The sequence below is a fragment of the Macrosteles quadrilineatus genome, unplaced genomic scaffold (assembly GCF_028750875.1).
Source record: "Macrosteles quadrilineatus isolate MER2022 unplaced genomic scaffold, UCM_ALF_1.0 Scaffold_4__1_contigs__length_99947679, whole genome shotgun sequence".
In the NCBI taxonomy this organism is placed as follows: Eukaryota; Metazoa; Arthropoda; class Insecta; order Hemiptera; family Cicadellidae; genus Macrosteles; species Macrosteles quadrilineatus.
The window spans coordinates 30274421-30296662 of NW_026542597.1; the positions used below are offsets into that span (position 1 = coordinate 30274421).

The 22242-nt window shown below is 34.3% G+C and overlaps 1 protein-coding gene across 1 annotated transcript in view; it reads left to right on the forward strand.

The window, feature by feature from the left end:
* Window positions 1-13828, forward strand: part of LOC128991497 (liprin-alpha-1) — a 73131-nt gene extending 59303 nt beyond the window's left edge. Inside the window, exons 18-26 of the mRNA XM_054414423.1 lie at window positions 49-111; window positions 1995-2030; window positions 4607-4790; window positions 5966-6111; window positions 7228-7431; window positions 8147-8410; window positions 8997-9153; window positions 9444-9560; window positions 10453-13828. Coding sequence (XP_054270398.1) covers window positions 49-111; window positions 1995-2030; window positions 4607-4790; window positions 5966-6111; window positions 7228-7431; window positions 8147-8410; window positions 8997-9153; window positions 9444-9560; window positions 10453-10539 — 1258 coding nt within the window. The 3' untranslated portion in view covers window positions 10540-13828. The remainder of the gene's footprint in view (window positions 1-48; window positions 112-1994; window positions 2031-4606; window positions 4791-5965; window positions 6112-7227; window positions 7432-8146; window positions 8411-8996; window positions 9154-9443; window positions 9561-10452) is intronic.
* The last annotated feature ends 8414 nt before the right edge of the window (window positions 13829-22242 follow it).

Consider the following 22242-nt stretch of genomic DNA (forward strand, 5'->3'; position numbering starts at 1 on the left):
CTATTCGTAAGTTTGATGCACTTGACGATGCTTTGCTCTGTTCCCCAGACGGACGGGAGCCAACGCTCTGCCCTCGGCCAACCAGGGAATGTACAATCAGGCAACTCTAAGGTTCTTAACATTGCTTACTACCAGCATGTCCGTAGCACTCTTACCCTTCGCACTAACATCAGTACAGAGAGGGTGTGATGACAAGTGATTCGGTTATGTTGTATTTGTTGTTAAAACACCTTGGTTTGTGTCCAAAAACGAGTTGCTGATTTATTTTGAATACAATAATCAATGCCACTAAAGGTGGTAGAAAAAGTTGTTGTATTTGGCCCAGGTTTAGAGTGAATAGCTCTGCAAACAGGTTTTGCCCTCCCCCCTCCCCACCACAGAAAAGGGGGCCTTCCCCAAGAAAATGGGGCCCGGTCAACCCATAAACAAAGTTGGACCTGTTTGTAATGTCGGTAATGTCATTTTACAAAAAATAACGTCTCTACAAAATGTAACTCCAAAACCAAAAGGCACACACAAAAAGTTTTGCCTTACATTTCTCAAATAATAATGTTTTTTTCATCAATATTTTCTGAATAACTTCATAACAATGGTACTTGCTTTGTTTAATTCTTAAATTTGAATGTGTGTTTTTACAACATGGACATTTAAAAATTATTTTAGTAAAAAACTGGCCAAACTCTGGTCTGACTTTAGAGTTTGTTTAGAACACATCTATAGTTTAACTTAAAATGGTTTACAATACCTGCATATAGAACACCCTTTGTTGCTGTTTTGGCAACTAGTTTCGGTTCATTATTGAACCATCTTCAGGCCTCAAGGTGTCAAATAATCACTTCATTCGAAGGTCGTTAATAACAGAGTACAATAAATAAGACATATACAAAACACGAAACACGTATATGTCTTATTTATTGAACTCTGTTATTAACGACCTTCGTATGAAGTGATTATTTGACACCTTGAGGCCTGAAGATGGTTCAATAATGAACCGAAACTAGTTGCCAAAACAGCAACAAAGGATTACTATATGCAGGTATTGTAAACCATTTTAAGTATAATACAGTAATCCGGAGGCTAAACAACTATATTTTAAAACTATAGTTTAATGCCAAATGGCATCTGAATCCACATTTGACCCATTTTGGATTGAAAACCTTCAGATTCAATATAACCTCTATAACCTCTAACTATAACCTCTCTTTGAAGAGAGAATTCCCAACCCAGTTTCTATTATTGACAACTTTATTCTTGACTATTAACAAGTGAATTTTGTATCCTGTTTAGTTTGTGATTTTTTAGACACCAAGTCTTCTGAATTATGAACAGTAACATGAAAATATTTTGATTTAGTTCCCTAATACAAGTGTAAGTTTACAAAAATATGATCAAAAACATTATTCAGAAGTTTTTATCATTACTGATTGATAAAATTGTATATTATGAAAAACCCTATATCAGAATTCTTTTACTAGGGATGATTCTATTTAATCTTAACAGTTAGTTATCAAAATAGGTATTGCCTTCACCTGTTTTGAAGTGCATAACAACAACATATAACTACACTTAACCGCATCCTCACTGTACTGATCATTATTTTCTTAATTAATTGTATTGATATTGCATTAACCTAGGTATAATAAAACTATATTATTATTTCTTTAGTATAGACCAGTTGTAGATTTATTAAGTTCTAGTTGTATTTAAATTTACTAATTTTTGTCCTAAAGTGCTTATTACATAAATACTTATACTGTAGTCGTTAATCTTTTTTCATGATAAGCACTGTAGCAATTGGAGTTAAACAATTTTTATTTTATCGTTAAAATTATTGAGTTGTTTAAATTTTCCCCCTTTCCCAGAAAATGTTTAAGCGATAGATTTAAATTAACTGTGGTAATATTTAAAACCACAATTGTGAATAGTATAAAAGTTATGAAGTATACTGTGTTTATTTGTATATAGCATAAAATGTGTATCTATCCTTGATTTAGGACTGAAATGGATGAGGCCTATACAGTTCAAACTTGGTAAATATTTATAGATTTTCGTCATAAATGGTTAGATTTGAAAGTGTCTAGATACGCTTTATGTAATGAGGTAATAACAGCTACCCTGAAATCTTTTACATATAGTACAAAATTCAACATGAAATATTTTCTAATAAAAAATAGTTACAATATTTGTTTTAGGTACTTAATTTTACTTACATCAATGAAGTTAGTTGTTATTCCATCACTAAAATGTCCTACACATTTTACTAGTGAATGTCTTTTACTTTATCATATGAGTGTTTTAAGAAGGAATTTAACATTGATTGATTGGTTAAAGATACCAACAAGTATTTTCATTAAAAGACAAATATCAGTAAAAGAAATTTTTTATTTATTTATCACTGTGTTTCCTTTATTTCAAACAAAACAAATAATATATCAAGAAAAACCTATGATTAAAATTAAAGTGTTTTTAATGTTAATTGAAGATATCAATATATTTCACAATTAAACTGGCAGTATACATTTTGTAACACTATTTTGGCGATTTACTCAATGCTATACAGATTGAGGATAATTTTGATACTGTTCTAGTAATATTTTTCAAACATTATTAAAAACCCATCAACACTACCTAAAATGATTAAATAGTTATTGTGCTAATCAAACAATTCAAACAAAATTAAACTTGGAGTGTTAGTTTTAAAACATTTTTTTTTAGTTTCTCTTTTGTGTTATAGACAACAATAACATTAATAAAACACTTCTTGTATACATTTTAACAAGACCTAATACAAATGAATATGTGTTTACAATTAAAATGTTTGTTTTGAAAATTAATGTACTTTGATATTGTGGGGAATTTAATTCAAGCATAGTACTGAATCTTTTTTGCCACACAGTTAGTTTTACTGTCTGCAAACATTGAGGAAGGAGTCTCATCTTTTCCCTGTTAATGATTGTTTAGAGTTCCAGAAATTTTCAAGTACATACAGCTCTTTTTACTAAATATTGATCGTCCTAACTATATATATGTTGCTTGACTAATTTGTAAACAGCTTGACTCAAATTTCAGCAACATCAAAAGAGTTTTTACTATTTATATTTTTAGTTTCAAAATTAATTGAATTTTGAGTTTACAAAACAATCTGAACCCAAATACCAACTTTAAAATCATTGATTAAAATTCTATAATCTAACAATTCATAGTAAAAACATTTACAGAGCTCTCTATTGCCTCTAGAAATACAAACTCTGTTTACATCACTTTAGCTCGTACCTTTAACTGAACTCCTCTAAAGATTCTAATAATTTTGGGGCCCTGACAGTTTATTAATTAAATCTCCTAATTTTCTTACTTTATTAACATTTTTTTAGACATTTTTACAGTGAAACCTTATTATTTACAATCTGACTATTCATATCGCCTACCAATTCTTTGCCATATTTCACACCGGGGAAAAGTTTGACTACATCTACAATCTAAACAGTTGAGTTTTGGATAAACAGGCAAAACTCAAAATAATAAAAATTTTATCGTATTGAGACTATTACCAAAATCAGATGGATAAAATGAGCGTCCATCTAGAGGCGTAGACACTTAGACGATTCCTTTCTCAATGTTTTAGATAATAGTTTAGATGGCTGGGCATGGTTGTGTAAAGCTCTTATAATAGTCTTAGTGCAAACCCGTCACCCACCACTCAGCTTTGCTTTTATTTGTATTCGACTCACCGTTGCACAATGCACATTCCCAACGCAAAGCACTCCCTCGTTTGTTCACACGGTTTTGTGACTTATGTCACATCAGCACCAAACTAAACTGTTTATTTGGCTATTGATAGTAACACTGGTTGATAATATTTTGTAACAATATTATACATAAATTTTTGTGATTAAATTTCAAAATGAGTGTGTTAAATATTAAGTTTTTGTTGTTGTGGTGGTTTAACAAATGTTGTTTTAGTAACATCAAAATCTAAATTTATTTTTATTATTTTTAAAATTGTTTATGTTTACTTATTTAGTGGAGAAGGGAGACATTAAAATTGAAATTCTTACATTTTTATTAATATCTAAGCAATTAATCTGAATTTTTTTAAATAGGAATGACTGTTTGAAGGCTAGGAATGCCTATAAATGAAGTAATAATGTATAAAACAATATTTAACTAAATTATTTTATCTTTTAGTTTTGATAAATTTTACAGATTTTCATCAAATTAATAATCTAATTTTTTTACTGTTTTTTTGGCATTTTCCTACCTTTAATCCTATAAATGAACATAAAATAAATTTTCTCTTTAATATTACAAAGTAATATTAAAATACCAGTCTACGAAGTCCTCAAATATACAAGATTGATCTTAAAAATCTGCCAAAGACCTGTGTTTCACTGACCACCGTGTTTCTTCTGAAATGGTTTTGCTTCTGTACTGGTGCAGTAAAAAAACAAACCTCACTTTCCACTTTCACAACAGACGAACCTTGTAATACAGCTGTTCTTAACAGAATAAAGTACTTAGATTCTATTTGTCCAACCTAAATACATGTTGAGTGGTTGGTTAGGGTGCTGTGGATGGCCTGTAGTGTAGTGTTGTATGTGTAATGTAGGCCAGGCGGATATTCGACTCCCCCCTCCCCTCTGTCCTCCCGCCACAGCAGCCAGGACTCGCTACACAAACACACGTTGATCTCCAGTCAGTACCACCTGCCGCCCAACGCTAGTCAGGCTGCCGCTCACAAGAAGAAGGGCATCAAGTCGTCCCTCGGCCGGTTCTTCAGCAAAAAGGAAAAGGTGAGCCCACTATGGTCCGCTCACAAAATTTAGAGAGTTTGAGGAGAAGTTATTCTGGGTTCCTATCACATTTTTTTCTTAAATGTTACAACTGATTAACGGTATTAGCTTATCAACAGCTGTCCAGCTGTTGTTTCAAAGTTAGGGTAAGGTGGAGTTGTTGAAATTGCTTCTCCTACAACTCCTAAAGTTTATGAACGGAGTGAGTATTAGATGTGTGAAAATATAAATTTAGATGTTAAATTAATGAATAATGCATTGTCAAAGCTGATACTTAGGTCAGAGAATTATCAATGTTGATATTTTCTATTGTAAACCAACTGATCCATTACTATTTCTCATTACCATTTAAGTTGGGAACATAACTGCTTGTTTTAAACCAAATATGAGCGTAGAATGTTCTGAGATGCCTTGTGTAGCTGTACTGACTTATACCATATGCTTCTTTAGCCAAAAGCCTTATTATCAAGTACAATAGGTCCTGGTTTCGAACCATCAAAAGCTATTGACTTTTGACAGAATGGAAGCTGCGTCCTCTTTTGACTACAAGAGCGAGCCCTAAAATACTCAATTACTTACATGTTAGTGGCTGTCATACTCCATCCACATAATCCTGCTGTTCTGTGATGAATTAAAGAATTTGAATCAGTTTTTTCCTCTGTTGAAAATTTTGTGTGTGGGAGATATTATCATGAGTAATTTTTAGCAATGTGGATTGCTTTAAACTTACTGGCAATACAATTTTATTCAACTTCTATACATCAAATACCAAAACTGAAACATATTTTGCCAACAGAAAATAATAATAACTTCATACATAAATAAATTACAGGTACATTGGCTGAATGCTGTCATGCGTCTACTTTGTACAATCCGATAGAAAGATTATAAGTAGTCGCATGAATTTACCATGTAATGTTTAACCAAAATATTTTAGTGCCCCAATAGAATCTAAACATAACCGTCAGTGGCAGTTTTAGGGCGGCAGTTGGGGTATAAAGGAAGAAGTTATTTTTAAATTCCTTATTAGAATACTTTAAAAATGAGTTTAAAATTCAGGCTGATTTAAAAATGGAATGTCAACCTATACCTCACCGCTCATATACAATTTTAGTGGCTTGATATTCCTTGGTTACCAATATATCAGGTGGTTACTAAAATTCATTGTTTTACAGGTCAAGGGAAAAGAGGTGGGAGTGCTGGATCCATCACAGATGATGTCAACATCGTACGGAGAAATAGACCTGAACACCAGCGACACACTCAGCCTTGGAGGCAGCATCGGACAGAAGGGTGACTTTGACAGGAGGAAAAAGAAGAAGTAAGTAGAAATGTCTTTTGTTTTATTTCTCTGATTAATGTACTCATTTGTTTATGTGTCAACTCTAAAATAATAATGTACCTGGAGTTACAGGGTGAATAAAAAGTCAAGACCCCCCCCTCTAATATTTTCCAAGTAAATATACAGAGATATCCTTTTGGTGGTCGTGCAATCTTAGCAGGAAGTTTCATTTTATGATTTTGAAATTTTTGAGTGTCCCCCCCAAATGGTAGCACGTCAAATTTTGTGAAAAATCAATGGTAAAATTGGTTTGTAATAGTAATATTGGCTACCATTTTGGATAGAGAAGAGATAGCGACCTCTAGTTTTCACCATTTTTCAAGTTTTTGTGAACACTTCAAATAAGATGTCAGTTGAAGGGGGTTTACATTTAAAATATTTGAGTTGCCCCCCAAATCCCCCCCCATTTCGGGAGGACATTCAAAAATTTCAAAATCACCAAATGAAACTTCCTGCTAAGATCGCACGACCACCAAAAAGATATCTCTGTACATTTACTTTGAAAAAATATTAGAGGGGGGGGGAGGAGTCTTGACTTTTTATTCACCCTGTATATATAATATATATACAGGGTGAATAAAAAGTCAAGACCCCAGGGTGAATAAAAAGTCAAGACCCCCCAAGGTTATTATAGCCTGCTCAAGGAACTGGGACTTGGCGACAATATATTGGTAATGTTTGTAAAGAATGTTCCTAGTTAAGGATAAAACTTTCAGTGTAAATATCTTTGAACTATTTGTAGAACACACAATGTACAACAAACCAATTAACCTGTCTTTGGTGTCTTTCTTGTCAGTGGAATCATCAAGGTCAATGAATTTCAAATGGGTTCAGATCTAGCTTATCGAACCTGCAACCCTCAGGGGTGGAGATGAAAACTAAAATATAGGTTATATTTGTTAAAAGATATTTCCTGGATCCAGAATCCATTCCAATCTTCACTTGTAACGCTTGCATCACTTGACAAATTTAAAAACCAACTTCTTTTAAGACCAAGATTTTACTAACCACAAGTGAAATTATTTGACTCCCTAAGTAGTTGTAAACCGCAGCATGTCCATGCGAGATGCAGATCAGTCAGTACTGAGTTGTCAGGTGTTACAGACATGAGCTGTTGGCCGAGGCTATGAAGGCCGGCACGCCGTTTGCGCTGTGGAACGGTCCGACGATCGTGGCGTGGCTGGAGCTGTGGGTCGGCATGCCAGCGTGGTATGTAGCTGCGTGTCGAGCTAACGTCAAGAGCGGAGCGATCATGAGCGCACTCAGCGACACGGAGATACAGCGGGAAATTGGCATCAGGTAACGTATGCATAGGTTAAGTTTTAGTGTAAGTGAAATCTATCAAATTATAAGTATTCATCTTTGATTTTTCATCAGTCAAATCATTAGCCAATTAATGTCTTATTTTTCAAAGGAATACATAAAACATTGAGCAAACATAATGGATCGACAACCAAGAAAAGTACTATGGCAGGTGATATATGTAATACAATTATTTTGATAGTACACAAAAGGACAATCTACAATTAATATTATATTCCAACTTGTTATTTGGCTCCAAGGCCTCTGAAGGAAGGTGTAGGAAGAATTGCAGCAACATAAACTGGCACTGTTCAAACTTATAAGCTGATAAAACTAGGTTATGGCATATGTTTGACAAAATTATCCGACAATTTCATTTTCCTATTAAAAGAGATTACTGCAGCCATTTTCCATCATAGTTAGTGAAAAACAAAGTTTTCACTATTTTCAGGATCAGATTCCAGATTCCTTAACTTTGTGGAAATACTTTGTTTTATAACTTATCTTAATGAAAACGGAAAGTGTCCGCACATCATCCTAAATAGCATAAACTGACCTTCACTAAAATTAACTTTAAACAAAGAATTGTATATTATAAATTATTCCCAACAAACAATTATAGAAGTATAAAAGCGTAGTAGTTTTGAGTCGTTTTTTTCATTTAAGGTTCAGTTGTAGTGTAATTTGAATCACATTGATTATTTGTTTCCAGTAATCCATTGCACCGGCTGAAGCTACGATTGGCGATCCAAGAGATGGTGTCGCTGACATCACCATCGGCGCCCAAGACGTCGAGGACGACGCTAGCGTTTGGAGACATGAACCACGAGTGGATCGGCAACAGCTGGCTGCTGTCGCTGGGTCTGCCGCAGTACAGGTCTACCTTCATGGAGTGTCTGGTGGACGCACGCATGCTTGATCATCTCACCAAGAAAGACCTCCGTGGTCAACTAAAGATGGTTGATAGTTTTCATAGGTTAGTTCAATTTCATCTTGTAGCCTATTTTGAGGCATATTTTTAATTACTATAGACGTAAATTTTCCAGAATGGGAACGCTCACCATCACCTGAACATTGGAGATTATCATGATTTCACTGCAATCACTTCATGATCGAACCATGACAGTAAGGAACGCTCACAATTTCAATGCCATCGCAGGAGATGTATTTTGAATGCTATTTAAAATTGTTTAAACCAATTCAGTTATTGTTGAGCTATGACTTGTGAGGAAAATCGATAATTATATGATTCTTGGTAAAAAGCAGAGTGAAGTTGCCGTTTCCATCCATTCCTGCCTCACTACACTACTGATAAAAAATACACCTCAAATCTCAAAACCTACAAAAATTGGGATTTTTTTTTGTTTTAGACTCAGTTGGTGAGTTATGAAAATTAAAATCTTAAATTTTGGCCCAGTGGTTAGAGGGCAGGACTAAACTGCTTTAAACGCCCTGAGTTCAAATCCCTCCAATCATTATTAACAATGCTAATGCTGTGTGGTGTAGCTACAAGGTAGACTTTGTGATTGACTGGTCAATTGACATTTCTGTTCGACTTTCAGGACAAGTTTGCAGTTTGGAATCTCGTGTCTGAAGCGGCTTAACTACGACCGCAAGCAGTTGGAGGAGAGAAGACGAGCCTCAGACAACGAGCTGCAAGATGTGCTTGTATGGTCTAATGACAGGGTCATCCGCTGGATATCCTGCATTGGGCTCAAGGTACAGCCATTCGGAGTATCATTATCAAATTTTATAAAAATAAAGTGTTATGAGAAAATGTCCATTCAACCCAGTGTTTTCACTAACCAAGGCTTGTTTTAGGTGGATGACTAAAAATGTTTGTTGATTAACATAGTGTAGAGCAATTGCATTTCTCTGAAATTGAAATTTTACAGTTATTTTGTTTTAATACAAAATCGTTTTAATAGCAAACCGTAAGCTACTTTTGTTGTTGTTGTAAATTAGGCTGTCAATATTGTGAGTTAAAACTATTGTTTGTTTGTATTTAGGAGTATGCTACAAATCTACTAGAGTCTGGCGTTCATGGAGCTTTGATAGCTCTAGACGAAGGTTTTGACTCAAACAGCATGGCGTTAGCACTACAGATACCAACACAGAATACACAGGTATCGTCAACTAATAATTTGATTAACAAGGCTCATTTATTTTCTGGTTTTAAACCTTCTTGTAAATTTTAAACTGTTTATTTTCTGATAATCGTGTTGAATATTTGGCCCTTTGTTTAAAAATGTAAAATATAATGGCGACAGTGAAGAAGTCAAGTGATCCAATTCCCTACATAATTTTTTTTACGATGAATTTTGATAATTTTACTCTATATTTTTCCTCTCTACTTACTATTTATTGAGATTTTATCATAGAATTTGTAATAGGTTCTTTATAGCCAATACAGTTCTAACAGTAGTTGGAGCGAACCTTCCTTGAAACCAATTAATTAATTTGTTTAATTACTTTGAGATTGGGGTAGGTTGAGGGTAGACAGTTTGGATGAAGATGAACAGACAATCAAGTCTTTTGAATAGGGGATGAAGTCTAAAACAATGTAATGCATAGTCAATGAGTCTTTCGAGAATACGGTAGTTCGACCTGCACTTGTGAGGCAGGACCTAAACTGCTTTGTGACTTGGATTTAGCTCAGTAGAGAGACATTTTCTCTTAAATCTTCAAATACTTTTATGTAATTTAGTTATACAAATATTTTTCAGCTAACTATTGTGAATTGCTTTTGTGTGAGTCAGTGCTCAGTTGTTAGTGTAATGAACTGCGAAGCCATGGCGCTATGTTGAAGGTTTGCATTTAAATGCACGCCTCTTAATTGTATCAGTACAATTGTATCTTTTGTACTGTACTGGCTCACCTCTTTGCTTTGCTGGATACGTTCCATGCGCAGGCTGAAGCCTATGTGTACGGGCAAATTCAAACAGGCTATACCTACCTATTTAAAAAGAGAGTGATTTTTTCCTCATGGATTACAAAATATTGTGTTGTTTTTCTAAGGCTCGGCAAGTGTTGGAGCACGAGTTCAACAACCTGTTGAGTGTCGCAACGGAGCGTCGCATGGACTCAGAGATGGGAAAGTCCTGATACTACGTCGCGTAAACTCGGCAAACCTAGTCTCAGCTCTCAGCCCCGACAATAACTAACGTCATCGGTTAGATACGTGTTAGCCAAGACTTGTAAAGACGTTGATAGTGTAAATCTCGTATCATCCAAATAGAACTGACAAAGTACAACTTTTACTCTCGCAAAGTCCTTTTCTTTGCGAACTGTTTCGTCTACCATCTTAGATTTCAATCCTAGATTTCACTAAGCGAATTTCCTTTCGAAACCATTCCCCCGGTAGGATATAAGTTGGTTAAAAGACAATAATGTTTTAATGTGATAATAATTATCGTTATTCGTTGACAAATTATGACAATATTATTGTGTTCTCTACCGTATTACCTAAACAATAAATTGTATTAAGTTTTGTATAAAAAATATTGCACATAAGGAAGGGCTAGTTTTTTTTTATTTGCCTCAATTTTTCGTACCTTTAATTTTGATCCAAACATATTTTTAAACTTGATACAAATTTTCCTAAAACTTCTTAATAGTTTTTTCTCACCCGTTTACTATCTACTAACATTAATCGTTTGTATTTCTGTAAATACTCGTAAAATATGGTAAACTACGACCAACCCTCGTAAATGTGCTTTTACGCCCCTGAAACTAGGAGTGAACTGCTAAGATGTCGTACCAGGGGCTGAGAGACTAACTGTTTCCTAGTCTAATGTAGTCCTACCTCTAAACCTTCAATTACCTTTAGGATCGACAGCTTTAATAATTGTACCCCGTGCCATTGGCTGGATAGCTGTATAAAACAAGTACAATAACTAGCCCAGCCCACAACGCTTGTCAATCATATCTTACGACGAGCGAGTTCGCGTCTATTTCATCTGTTGACATTCCTTTAGTGTGAAACCAGGTGGTTGTTTTTCCAGTAGTTTTCAGTTAATTCTGCACCCGTTGCAAGTTTCTGAAGTTGTAGTCATAATTGGCGAGATTTTCTCTGCCTTTGGTGTATTTGGCAGTGTAATTAATTTTGGAATAGTGGAAACATGCCACTAAATTGTATCAATTCTGTTATGTGTTTGCTCCTTATCTATGAAATAATCATTGTTTTTCTCTTACTAATCCTAAGAAGAAATTTTCTGCTGAAACATAATTTTAAAGTCATTATAGAGAAAAATTGAAATTATTTTTGTAATTGAACCACCTGGTTGGTTAATGTTTCTCTTCTTAGTATTATTATTAATGTTGTATTATTTATTCAAGTTTAAGTCACTAGTAATTTTTCATTTATGGATTATGTATATTGAGAAAGTCATGTACAATGTTCAATAAAAAGTTGTTAAAATGTCAGCTAATAAGTATTTAAGTGGTTATAGTGTCTCTTGAAATCTGAAGTACTTTGGTGCAATACCAAGCGAGATCTTTACGGGACCTTGATGCCATTTGTATGGGCATCAATTAACGATGGTACCCTACAAAAAGGTCGATGATAGATAGTAACAGGACTTATAAAAATCATTAAATGCGTCTAATGGCGTAGGTACACAAATTAAAATAGTATCTTAGTAAAATTGTTCTCGCCTGGTAATTATGGTTGCTGGTTTAATTTTACAAAGGCTAGTAGCTTATTCATGGTTCAAAACATTACTCCGTCTTTTTTTGCTAAAGAAATAGCAGATATTGGTCAGTAAAAAACCTATCGTCTTATTCATTCAACAGTCATGTTTCACTCATATTTGCCTTTTACTTTGCACTCATTTGTGTCAGTGACATTCTAAAATAATAATAAGTTTTTAATTCTTTTATTCATTGAAAAAGATTAAACTTTAACCCAATTTACATGAAATCATTTTCATTAGAAAATGAAAAAAATATTCTATGGTGCTTCTCAAAAGACATCTTGATTATTGTTATTATTAACTATAACCATTATCCATGTAAACTTGTTTATATTCATGCACAAAATATCATATCATTTTGTAAAATTGGTTTTTGTAAAAATCCTTTTCTAATCCAATCAGAGTAGGACTCCTGCACAACAATCATTATATATGGCTTTCTCAAGTGTTTTATATAGTATTTAATATTAATATTGCATTATTTATTTGCTGCGTAATTTTATGATTTTTAACTTTATTATGTGTATTATTATATTGTCTTGTCTGTGCTATCGTACATTTCTAATAACTCTTGACAAACTCTTGTTCAAATGACCGTTTCTTGAAAAGAAATATTGTAAATGATGAGCTTGTCGCGGGTACACTGTAGTAAGCTTTGTACGGTTGTAGAGTTAGGACTGGATGTTACCTGCGAGCGACCAAATGTCTTAGTTACTGTCCCAAAGTTGTTGCTGATTATAGTCATTCTTACGCAAATTGTAATATATATAATAGGTTAAGGTGTGTTCTATCCAAATAAGAATTGCCCTACGGTATTTGTACTATAATTTTATGTAGATATGTAAAATGTATAACCTGTTACGAATGTTATGTGTATAGTAGAACGTCTCTTTATAATGCGGATTTACAGTTTTGTAGCTCGCATTTTATTATTTAATTCGTAAGATGTTAAATAATTGTACGATAATCTCTGTTTTAATTTAACGCTGTAAGGTTGGTAGATCCTTTTTTATCTGTCTCTTTGTATTTCACCGCCGTTTGTATTTAGTATTTTACGTTTCAGACTTGACTGTTATCGAGAGTTTACTGTTCTAAGTAAATTCGCAACATATTTCTTACTTGGATCGAACAAAACCGATTTAGTGTTTGAAAACAAGTTTTGTAAACTCCTTGTACATTTGTAAATTGTTTGAAAGTTAGCCAGTATCGTCAGTTAGACCTGTTCCGCAGTTATCGAAATATCTATGAAATATATAAAGATGTATACTACCAGATGGGATCATTGTAACTGTAGCCTGTTCCTATTCTGTTTGTTCTGTTTCTTTGACAGGCTCGCCGATGTGTTCTTTACATTCTCGAGGTCCAACTTCCATGTATTTTACGTTCGAAACTTAGCTAGGCACTGTCACCAATTAATTATTGTTTGTTGTTCGAGGAATGTTCTTCCTTTTATATTTATTTATCACAATGTACATATTATTATTTCGTATATACATATATTTATATATGTATATATCTACGTAACCAGATTGTTAAGCTTATGTAAGTATTTGTTATACAAATGCGGATCGCCTAATATTGTATTGTACTCCATACCGTGGCCATCGTCATAATTAATTACTAAACAGTATTATTTAGTGGCGTTAGTCACATGTTCAACACGGAATCACTAAAATAATAAAACAAATGTGCTGATGAAAGATGATGTTTTATTTTATCACATTTTGTCTTGTGAAAATAAGTGAAAAATTAAACTAACCTATCGGACCAAGTTAGAATAATAACCAGTTAAAGCTAAGAAGGAATTGTACACATCAGATGAGTTGAAATACCTTCAAAGTGTACAACTACTAAAACAGTATCATGAGTGTTAGCTAGTGAAAAAGAAGGGGAATTTGTGTTAAAAATCTTAATCTTATTTAACCACTATTTATAAGTTCAATGCTGAACTGCAATATATATAGTTGTACATTTTATCAAAACTCCTAGTCTAGTCCAGTTCACAATTAATTGTTTTGAATTCGACATTTCATCTGCATTTCAATGGAATAAAGAAAAAAGAATTAATTCCTTGTAGGGTTTTTAAAGGTTCTATCTATCTATATATTAATAGGCAAGCATGTTTCTTTAAAACCTTTTTTCTCAGCTCGTGTGCATCGTGGGGTAAATCTACGCATACTGTTAGAAAGCTATTTTCCTGTAGGTGTGCAGAATCCCATTATAAATTTAAATAGGCTCAAAGATAAGCACAAAATATGAGTTTAAAAATTTGAAAAAATTAACATGGATCTTATGCGTTGCCATGCTGGTGACGAAATAACAACGAAATATAAACAGAAAATCAAAACAAATGGAAGAAACTTCAATCACATGTTTTATTTACAGTGTGGGTTGAAAATAGAGAAGTGAGTAAGTTTACATTACATATTTTTGGTCGAGTTTCGACCACTGGACGACCTCTCGTATCTATAAAAGAGGAACTATGTACGTATGTGTGTGTGCGTGTGTGTATATACGTTATGGACCCCGAAACCGCTAGACAGATTGTAATGAAACTTTCAGGCATTGTTAAGCATCTTTCAAGGATGGTTCAAGTGAAGTTTGGTGCAGATCCGTCAAAAGGGCTCTGCCCTAGAGGGTTTTAAGTGGGCCAATGTCAGACTTTTTGATCTACAATGTTTACAAATAAATATAATTTAAAAGCAGATGTTTACTTTCACCAACTGTTTTGTAGGTTTGAATAATCACAACATTCTGTATTAGCATTAGTCATGATTTGAAATAGTGCCACAGTGTTTCTACAGAGTGCAGCACAGCAAACTATTTACTTTTTAATAAGTCCAAATGTATTAAACCCCAATCGCAGCACACCTGTGCACTTAACAACGTTTAAATTCTTTAATGTTAAATATTAAACCTTTATCAAAGTTTATAAACAATAAAAGGGATGACTTTTTAAAATTTATGACAACAGCTAATTTGCAACCAAAAGGTGAGTGAGCGTAGCGAACGAACATCAACCTGGAGGCGAGTAAGCGTAGCGAACGAGCTAACCTGAAAACAAGTGAGCGCAGCGAACGATTTTCAACCTGAAGGTGAGTGAGCGTGGCGAACGAACTTCAACCAGGACGTGATTGAGCCATGCGAATACTTATGAAGTTAAGCGGGGCAAAGCCCGCGGGTACGGCTAGTATTTGAATAAAAATGTAATCAGACAAGTTGAAATTCGCTTAGTCTGCAGGTTTGCTGCGGGGGGTATTTAGTCTTAATGTGAAATCTATTTGATATAGCCTGTTTATTAACAGGCTATATCAAATAGATTTCACATGACCAACCCCTTTTCAACTGTAATCAGATGTTGTTGCTACTATTCTCATAATCCTAAAACTTTTGAATCTCTCGGGAGCAGAACCTGTACCTCTTAACCTCAGCTATTTGAACAAACTGTCAAATTAAAGTATTTACAGCTGACTTCAATTGATATTTACAATCTTCCAAAATGTAAACATTGAAATTTTGGAAGCCCATGGGGTAGCCCAAAGGTAAATATGAAAACAAAATGAAATAATGATGCATTGTCATCCATTTGTGAGTTATGTTTCAAGTTTCAATTCTCTAGTACATCTAGAAGTTAGTTAAAATCGATTGTAAAATTTGTACCTAACATACAAGAAAGCTGTAGACATCTACCTTTGCAAGTGGAACTTGCTTCTTCTTTAACATTTCTATCTTTATATTCTGCCAATTTATAATCCCATAAACAAGGGTATCCCTCATACAGTTCCAAAAAAGTTTCAATGTTGTTTTTGCTTCATTTATCAAACTTTTTTACCTTTTAGCCTACCTTCTAGAAATACTCCTTTCCTATCACGGGTTCATCACTTTCATTGTTCATGTAGGTATCGGCCATGACAACTCAATAACCACTACAACTATAACAAATACACAAATTAACCTCAAACTCAAATGTACAGAGCATGCACCCCATCTACTGATCGGTAGTCCCATCTACTGATGAAAAATAGTTGAGAGATAAAAGATTAAAGCTTATAATGAGTCATCCTGGTTAAAATACTGGCATGTTTGACAGAAACTTTAGTAATTGACATCAGCCCACTGTCATGGCTGAATTCAAATTCAAAATGTCCATCTTGGTTAAAAAACCTAAAACAATTTTTAACATGGTGATGGAGTGTATCCATCAATAGCCAAAGCTATGGTACAATAAAGCAATATAAAAAGAAATGCCATTATAGTGGTAGTTCAATTGGTGATCTCCTGATTATAAACTGAATATGCAACAACCAATCGGGGGGCCACCAGTTGACCGACAAGATACTTGGTCGTCTTGCCACTAGACCGTCTTTTTTAATTAAATAGATAAATACTGAAAACCAGTACGTCGACAAGTTATTTCATCGTCAGTCCAGTTGACCGGCCTGTAAATCTAAATTATTATATACGAGATTCCAACTTGTCGTCAATCCTCCCGACCGACTTACCACTTGCTCGTCTTTTAGGTGGGGATGTGTTGAGTGGCAGTGCCAGCGGCGCGCGCAGCTGTGGAGGGCACTGCAGGCGTACCAACTTCTGTATCTTGTAGCGGCGGTTTTCATTCCGACGATTTTCAGCTATCACAATGCAGCGGACTAGCGAGGTTTTTTTTTTATTACGTGTAATTGTTTGTTTCTCAATCGATATTTTATTATACACAGTACAGTGAATATAAATAGGCCTATATTAGTTTACTTCAATGAAATAAATGTTTTATTTAGCTAAATAAATAAAAATACGCCGATTGAACAAATAAAATTGTTACAGACAACAGGAAGTCCTTAATATGATCAAAAAAGTGTTTATCTTTATTAAAAAATTACTGAAATTTGTAAACTTACTGCTGGCGACAAGGGTGGTGCCATGCAAAGGTTTATCAATAAATAAGATAAACATGGACTACCTTATGCAGCTATAAGTCAGGAAACATTTGTAGAAACATTAAAAAGCAATACCAACTTATGAAATATGATAAAATATTTACAGGAAATGTTAATTACTGTATATACATCGTGAGTATCTCCAGCAGTTACACACTGGTGATCTTTGAGTTGACTCTTTAACTCATTGAATATCACTTTTTTTTCGTTTTGAAATAAATTCTGTAATACTTTGAAATTGCTCGAATTCGAGCAACATGTACACGAGTTTGAATATTAAATTAACTAACATATTTATGTAATAGGAGGATCAAATATTGTGAACAGTGGTGAGGTAACTACCGTTACATTTATTCAATTGAGAGATAAATACAAATTGATAATACCGGTTATTTAAAGCTTTGTTGTCTATTTTTCCCTCTCTTAAAAAAATAAAATAAAGAATGAATTTAGACTTTTGGTGACATTAGTTTGTACAGTACTATTTCTCCTTAAATGACACTGCTGTCTTGGTAAGCAATAGTTATCTCGGTAAACTATTTATTTGCTGAAGTGCACGGTGTGCTACTTAGCCTGAGAAACATCTTTTGTTTTATGATTTTGTTGTAGGCCTATTAAAACCTTGTCTAGAAGGAATTCCCATTGCCTGTGTTACCGGGGAGAAGTTTTTCTTAGTAAGGTCTGTAGACGTCTTCGGTTTTACACAGAAACATGCAATTATAATTGAAGAAGTACATGTTTTATCCTCTCACGTTGTTGCACTGACAATACTATGGTGATTCAATTCTGTGTACTTCAATTGTCTAACTGGCCCTAACTGACGCATCCTTGTTTTTTTTTTTACTAAATAATGTAGTCTTTACTTCCGTGGATCTTTGCGTTTTATTGTGTAACTGTCCTCAAGTAAGTCTGTGTTCTTGGGTAAAAAAAACCCAAGTACATAAAATCATTCACAGTTTTTTTTTCACAGTCTATTGAATAGCCTGCAGTTAAGTTCACTCTAATGAAGAATATAGACGTGGCCAGAGTTCCAAACGATTTAAGTAACAACTGTTTTCATGAACTATCCTAGTGTGCAATGTACTTATTGAATTTTCATTAGTAATATATCATGGCTATATCGTTTATGTAAAAGTATCAAAAGATAGTAAAACGAAAACGAAACAATCAACCAAGACCAGTGACCGAAACAAGTGTCGAGCTGGCGGCGCCGCGCCTACCTCGGGATTCCCCGAGGGCAATAATTCATCTTTGAAGTAACACCGGTAACACTGACTCACTGGCCGACACGGATACCCGCCTACCACCCCCTTTGTGTCGTCACCCTATGACCACCGATCGGTCGGCCACCCATCCAAGGAAACTCTAGACATCGGCGGCTCTTTGACGTTCGTTGACCAGCGTATTTTCTAGAGTTGAATGTATACCCTCACTCACACCAGGGAATAAGTAAACTGTAGTAGTTTTCTTGTTTATGAAAATATTTGCATCAAATTAGTGTTAAGAGTCTTCAATAGTAAAGTGGCAACTAAAACGCGACTCCAGCGACCCCATTCTGGCGGCGCTCTAGAACTACCCGAAGGCCTTTTCCGGTATTACGCGTGCCGCATTACACAAGTAGTTTTCCCGCGCCCCCTATTCAAACGCTTGTAGGCGAAGAAAAAGAAAGCGAGTTGACGACCGAGGCTAGGTCGACCCGATCGACTTCGACAGCTGTTTTACTGTCTCTCTCCCTCTCTCTCTCTCTCTCTGTCTTTGGATGTGTAGGGTTGGCGAGGGTTGTAAAATTGCTGAAAGTGAAAGGGACGTGGCTGGCGCTACGTTCCTAGTTTTTGGCCTCTTGATGCTAACACTGGGTCGGCTACTCGAGATCAAACAACAGCGTGTGTTTAGTACAAAATTGGGTCCACAGTCACATCTATACTTTTTTAATACGCAAGCAGGATTTTTGTGACAATTACTCCTCCGAAACTACTGAACCGATTGACATGTTTTTGGTGTCATTGGAAAGAGCGTAACGTGAAGTTGTGCAGGAAACTTTTTTTTTAGGTAAATAATTAGAGAGTGAGGCCCTGGGACCCTTTAAAGTTTCGTATTTCTCCATAAGATTAACATGGGAAACAAACATTGTTTTGAAACTCCAGCTGTTGTCAGGAATTAAATCTATCTATATATTAATAGGCAAGCATGTTTCTTTAAAACCTTTTTTCTCAGCTCGTGTGCATCGTAGGGGAAATCTACGCATACCGTTAGAAAGATATTTTCCTGTAGGTGTGCAGAATCCCTTTATAAATTAAAATAGGCTCAAAGATAAGCACACAAAATTAGTTTAAAAATTTGAAAAAATTAACATTGATTTTATGGGTTGCCATGCTGGTTACGAAATAACAACGAAATATAAACAGAAAATCAAAACAAATGGAAGAAACTCAAATCACATGTTTTATTTACAGTGTGGGGAGAAAATAGAGAAGTCTGTACATTACATATTTTTGGTCGAGTTTCGACCACTGGACGACCTCTCGTATTAATAATTAATTGCTCCCCATGGAAGCATGAGAGTTCTGTAGAGTTTAAAGTAGCCTACACCTTATTGTCTACAAATTGGCTAAATAACTTAGGTACAGTACATTATAAAAGCTGACAGACTTTTTATGTTGACTTAAATTGTAAGCTTACCATTTCCCGTCCATGGGCAGTTTGATAGTTAAAAAATAACCCTTTAAACTGGAATAGGACTGTTATGCAAATTGTGAGTATTTCCATTAGTTAATAATCTTGTAGTTGACTCTTTTAAAATCATCGGAAATTATGACTGTTATTAGTTTTTTAACAAGTCATTTGTTTATATGTAACTCCTGTACTTCTTTGCAATTGCTCGATTTCGAGCAACATGTACACTAGTTAACCTATAATTTTATACAATAGCTAAAATATTCCACATTCCAACCAAATATCTGGCCGAAAGTAGTTTTTAATTGCATTTTAATTGAATGATTTGTAACGAATCGAATTAAACCATGGCTGTGGTTAATACTAGGGACTAACAATAAGGGACACTAGGTTCTAAATACTACAAGTGCAGAAGGGCACGGTACCCATTTGAGCCGTGTCCATATTTTGTTAAATTAATAGTAGTTTACAGCAACTGGATAAACATTTTACAATATTAATGTAGAAATATGTGCATGATTTAGAAAGTCATTAAGCTGGAAAACTGCAATATACTACAGACTTTTCAGAGAGGTTACGTATTCATTCAGCTTAGTGAAAACATAATATAGATACGTATACAAATAAGAACTTGAACTCTTTGAGAGCCATTGCATGTTATTAGACGAAAAGGGTTGTGCATGTTTACTAGCGCTACTCAGCAACAAAAACCATTTAATTTATCTCTAAAAGGTATATTCTTAACGTGCACTGAGCAGCAGCCTAAAAAAAGATCTATGTAACTTACCTATATAGTTACAAAATACTCAAACTCGCATTGTGACATTATAATTCGGCTAATATTTCTCCAACAGATAATTCATCTGCAGAGAATAATTTTATTGTACTCTTACCGTATCTAATAACATCCAAAGACAAAAACCTTGCCTAAAAATGGTACCTGTCTTAACAAATTATTTGCAGTGGCCTATATTACGGACCGTGGCTCACTGGTTGGTAACATTATTAAAAAATAAAACGACATTTTGGCTGTAAAAATGGCCCAATTAGTAAATACTATTTAAGCAGCTACTGTCATAACAGAAAGGTCATATTCCTGTTAAACTAGATCACATCATCCTTTATAAGATACGTTGATTAACAATGCATGTAAACGTCAATAAATTACGTAACAGCCAATTTATTTTTTTGCTTTTTGGAATTGCCAAATTTCTATGTAATTTCCATTATTTGTTGCCAATGAAGCCGCACACCCATATAAATGAGGAGGCCCCTAACAGTTCAAGAATAAAAGCTAACTTCACTTCAAGTATATTCCACTACACCTAACATTCCGTAGAGAGATTATATTGACATCTTTATGAAATTGATAAGGCTGAGACAATTAACTGACATCCCCAATGTCAAGGAATTCCAGTTTTAACAGTAACCCCACAACCAATTAATTTCTCAAAACTGTGCTAGAGGGTTATTCATTGGCATAGAAGTACGATATGAACTGACGAAGGAAAAATCAAACTTACGCTGTATATCAGTTACATTCCTTTAAAGTTAAAACATGTCTTCCCAACAAACAGATATATTTTTCAAATAAAATCATAGATTAATATGCATTAGGCTACACTGATGAAATCACGGAAGTGTTTAGCTACAAAAGATCCACCAATACTATTTTAATACTATTTAAAGGTTCTTTCAAAGGAAGAGATACCAGATTAACATACTAATAAAAACTCCGATTACGTACAGTATGGGAAATATTTTATTCATTGAATGATCAACTATATTTGGCAACTGACGCAATTAATATCATTTTAGCGAATTTCCCCTATAGGGAATAAGCTATTACCGTAGTACTCATGGTAAGACCTGGACCCAGGACCGATTTACTTTTTCGTTTTTAGGTCCCTAGAGACCAAAATCACCATCCGTTCAAATTTATATATATATAGATATATATATATATTTATATATATATATATATATATATTTATACATAAATATACATGTACATATTTATATATATATATATTTGGATTGGTTCTTCTATGATTATTCTAAAAAACTCCCTCCAAAAAGTTAACATAAAACAATATAACGAATAGAGACTAATCACACTATAACAATGGAACAGTTACAGAATTTGTGTAAAACTGGTTTACAAATTGTTATACTGTACTGTATATACAACTTTATTTTACTTGGGGTTTTCTACGAAATAAACTAAAAAAAAAACTATAATGCGACAAGATGGTAAGGTCATAAGAATACTAGAATGATAAAATCGTCCATAAAACAACTACCAAAAAAAAAAAATACTAAAAAACCCGCCTATGCCGTTTGAGTTCCAGTAGGGGATGGGACTGGTTCTGACGACTTGGAGTTTCCTTGTTTGGTAGGCATTTCTAGGAAGAGGCACTTTCTAGTTTACGGTTATGTCCTATTCCGCCCGAGTTTTATTTCGCCCGGAGCCTAATTACTCCCAATTCGCCCGCGGTTTTAGATTA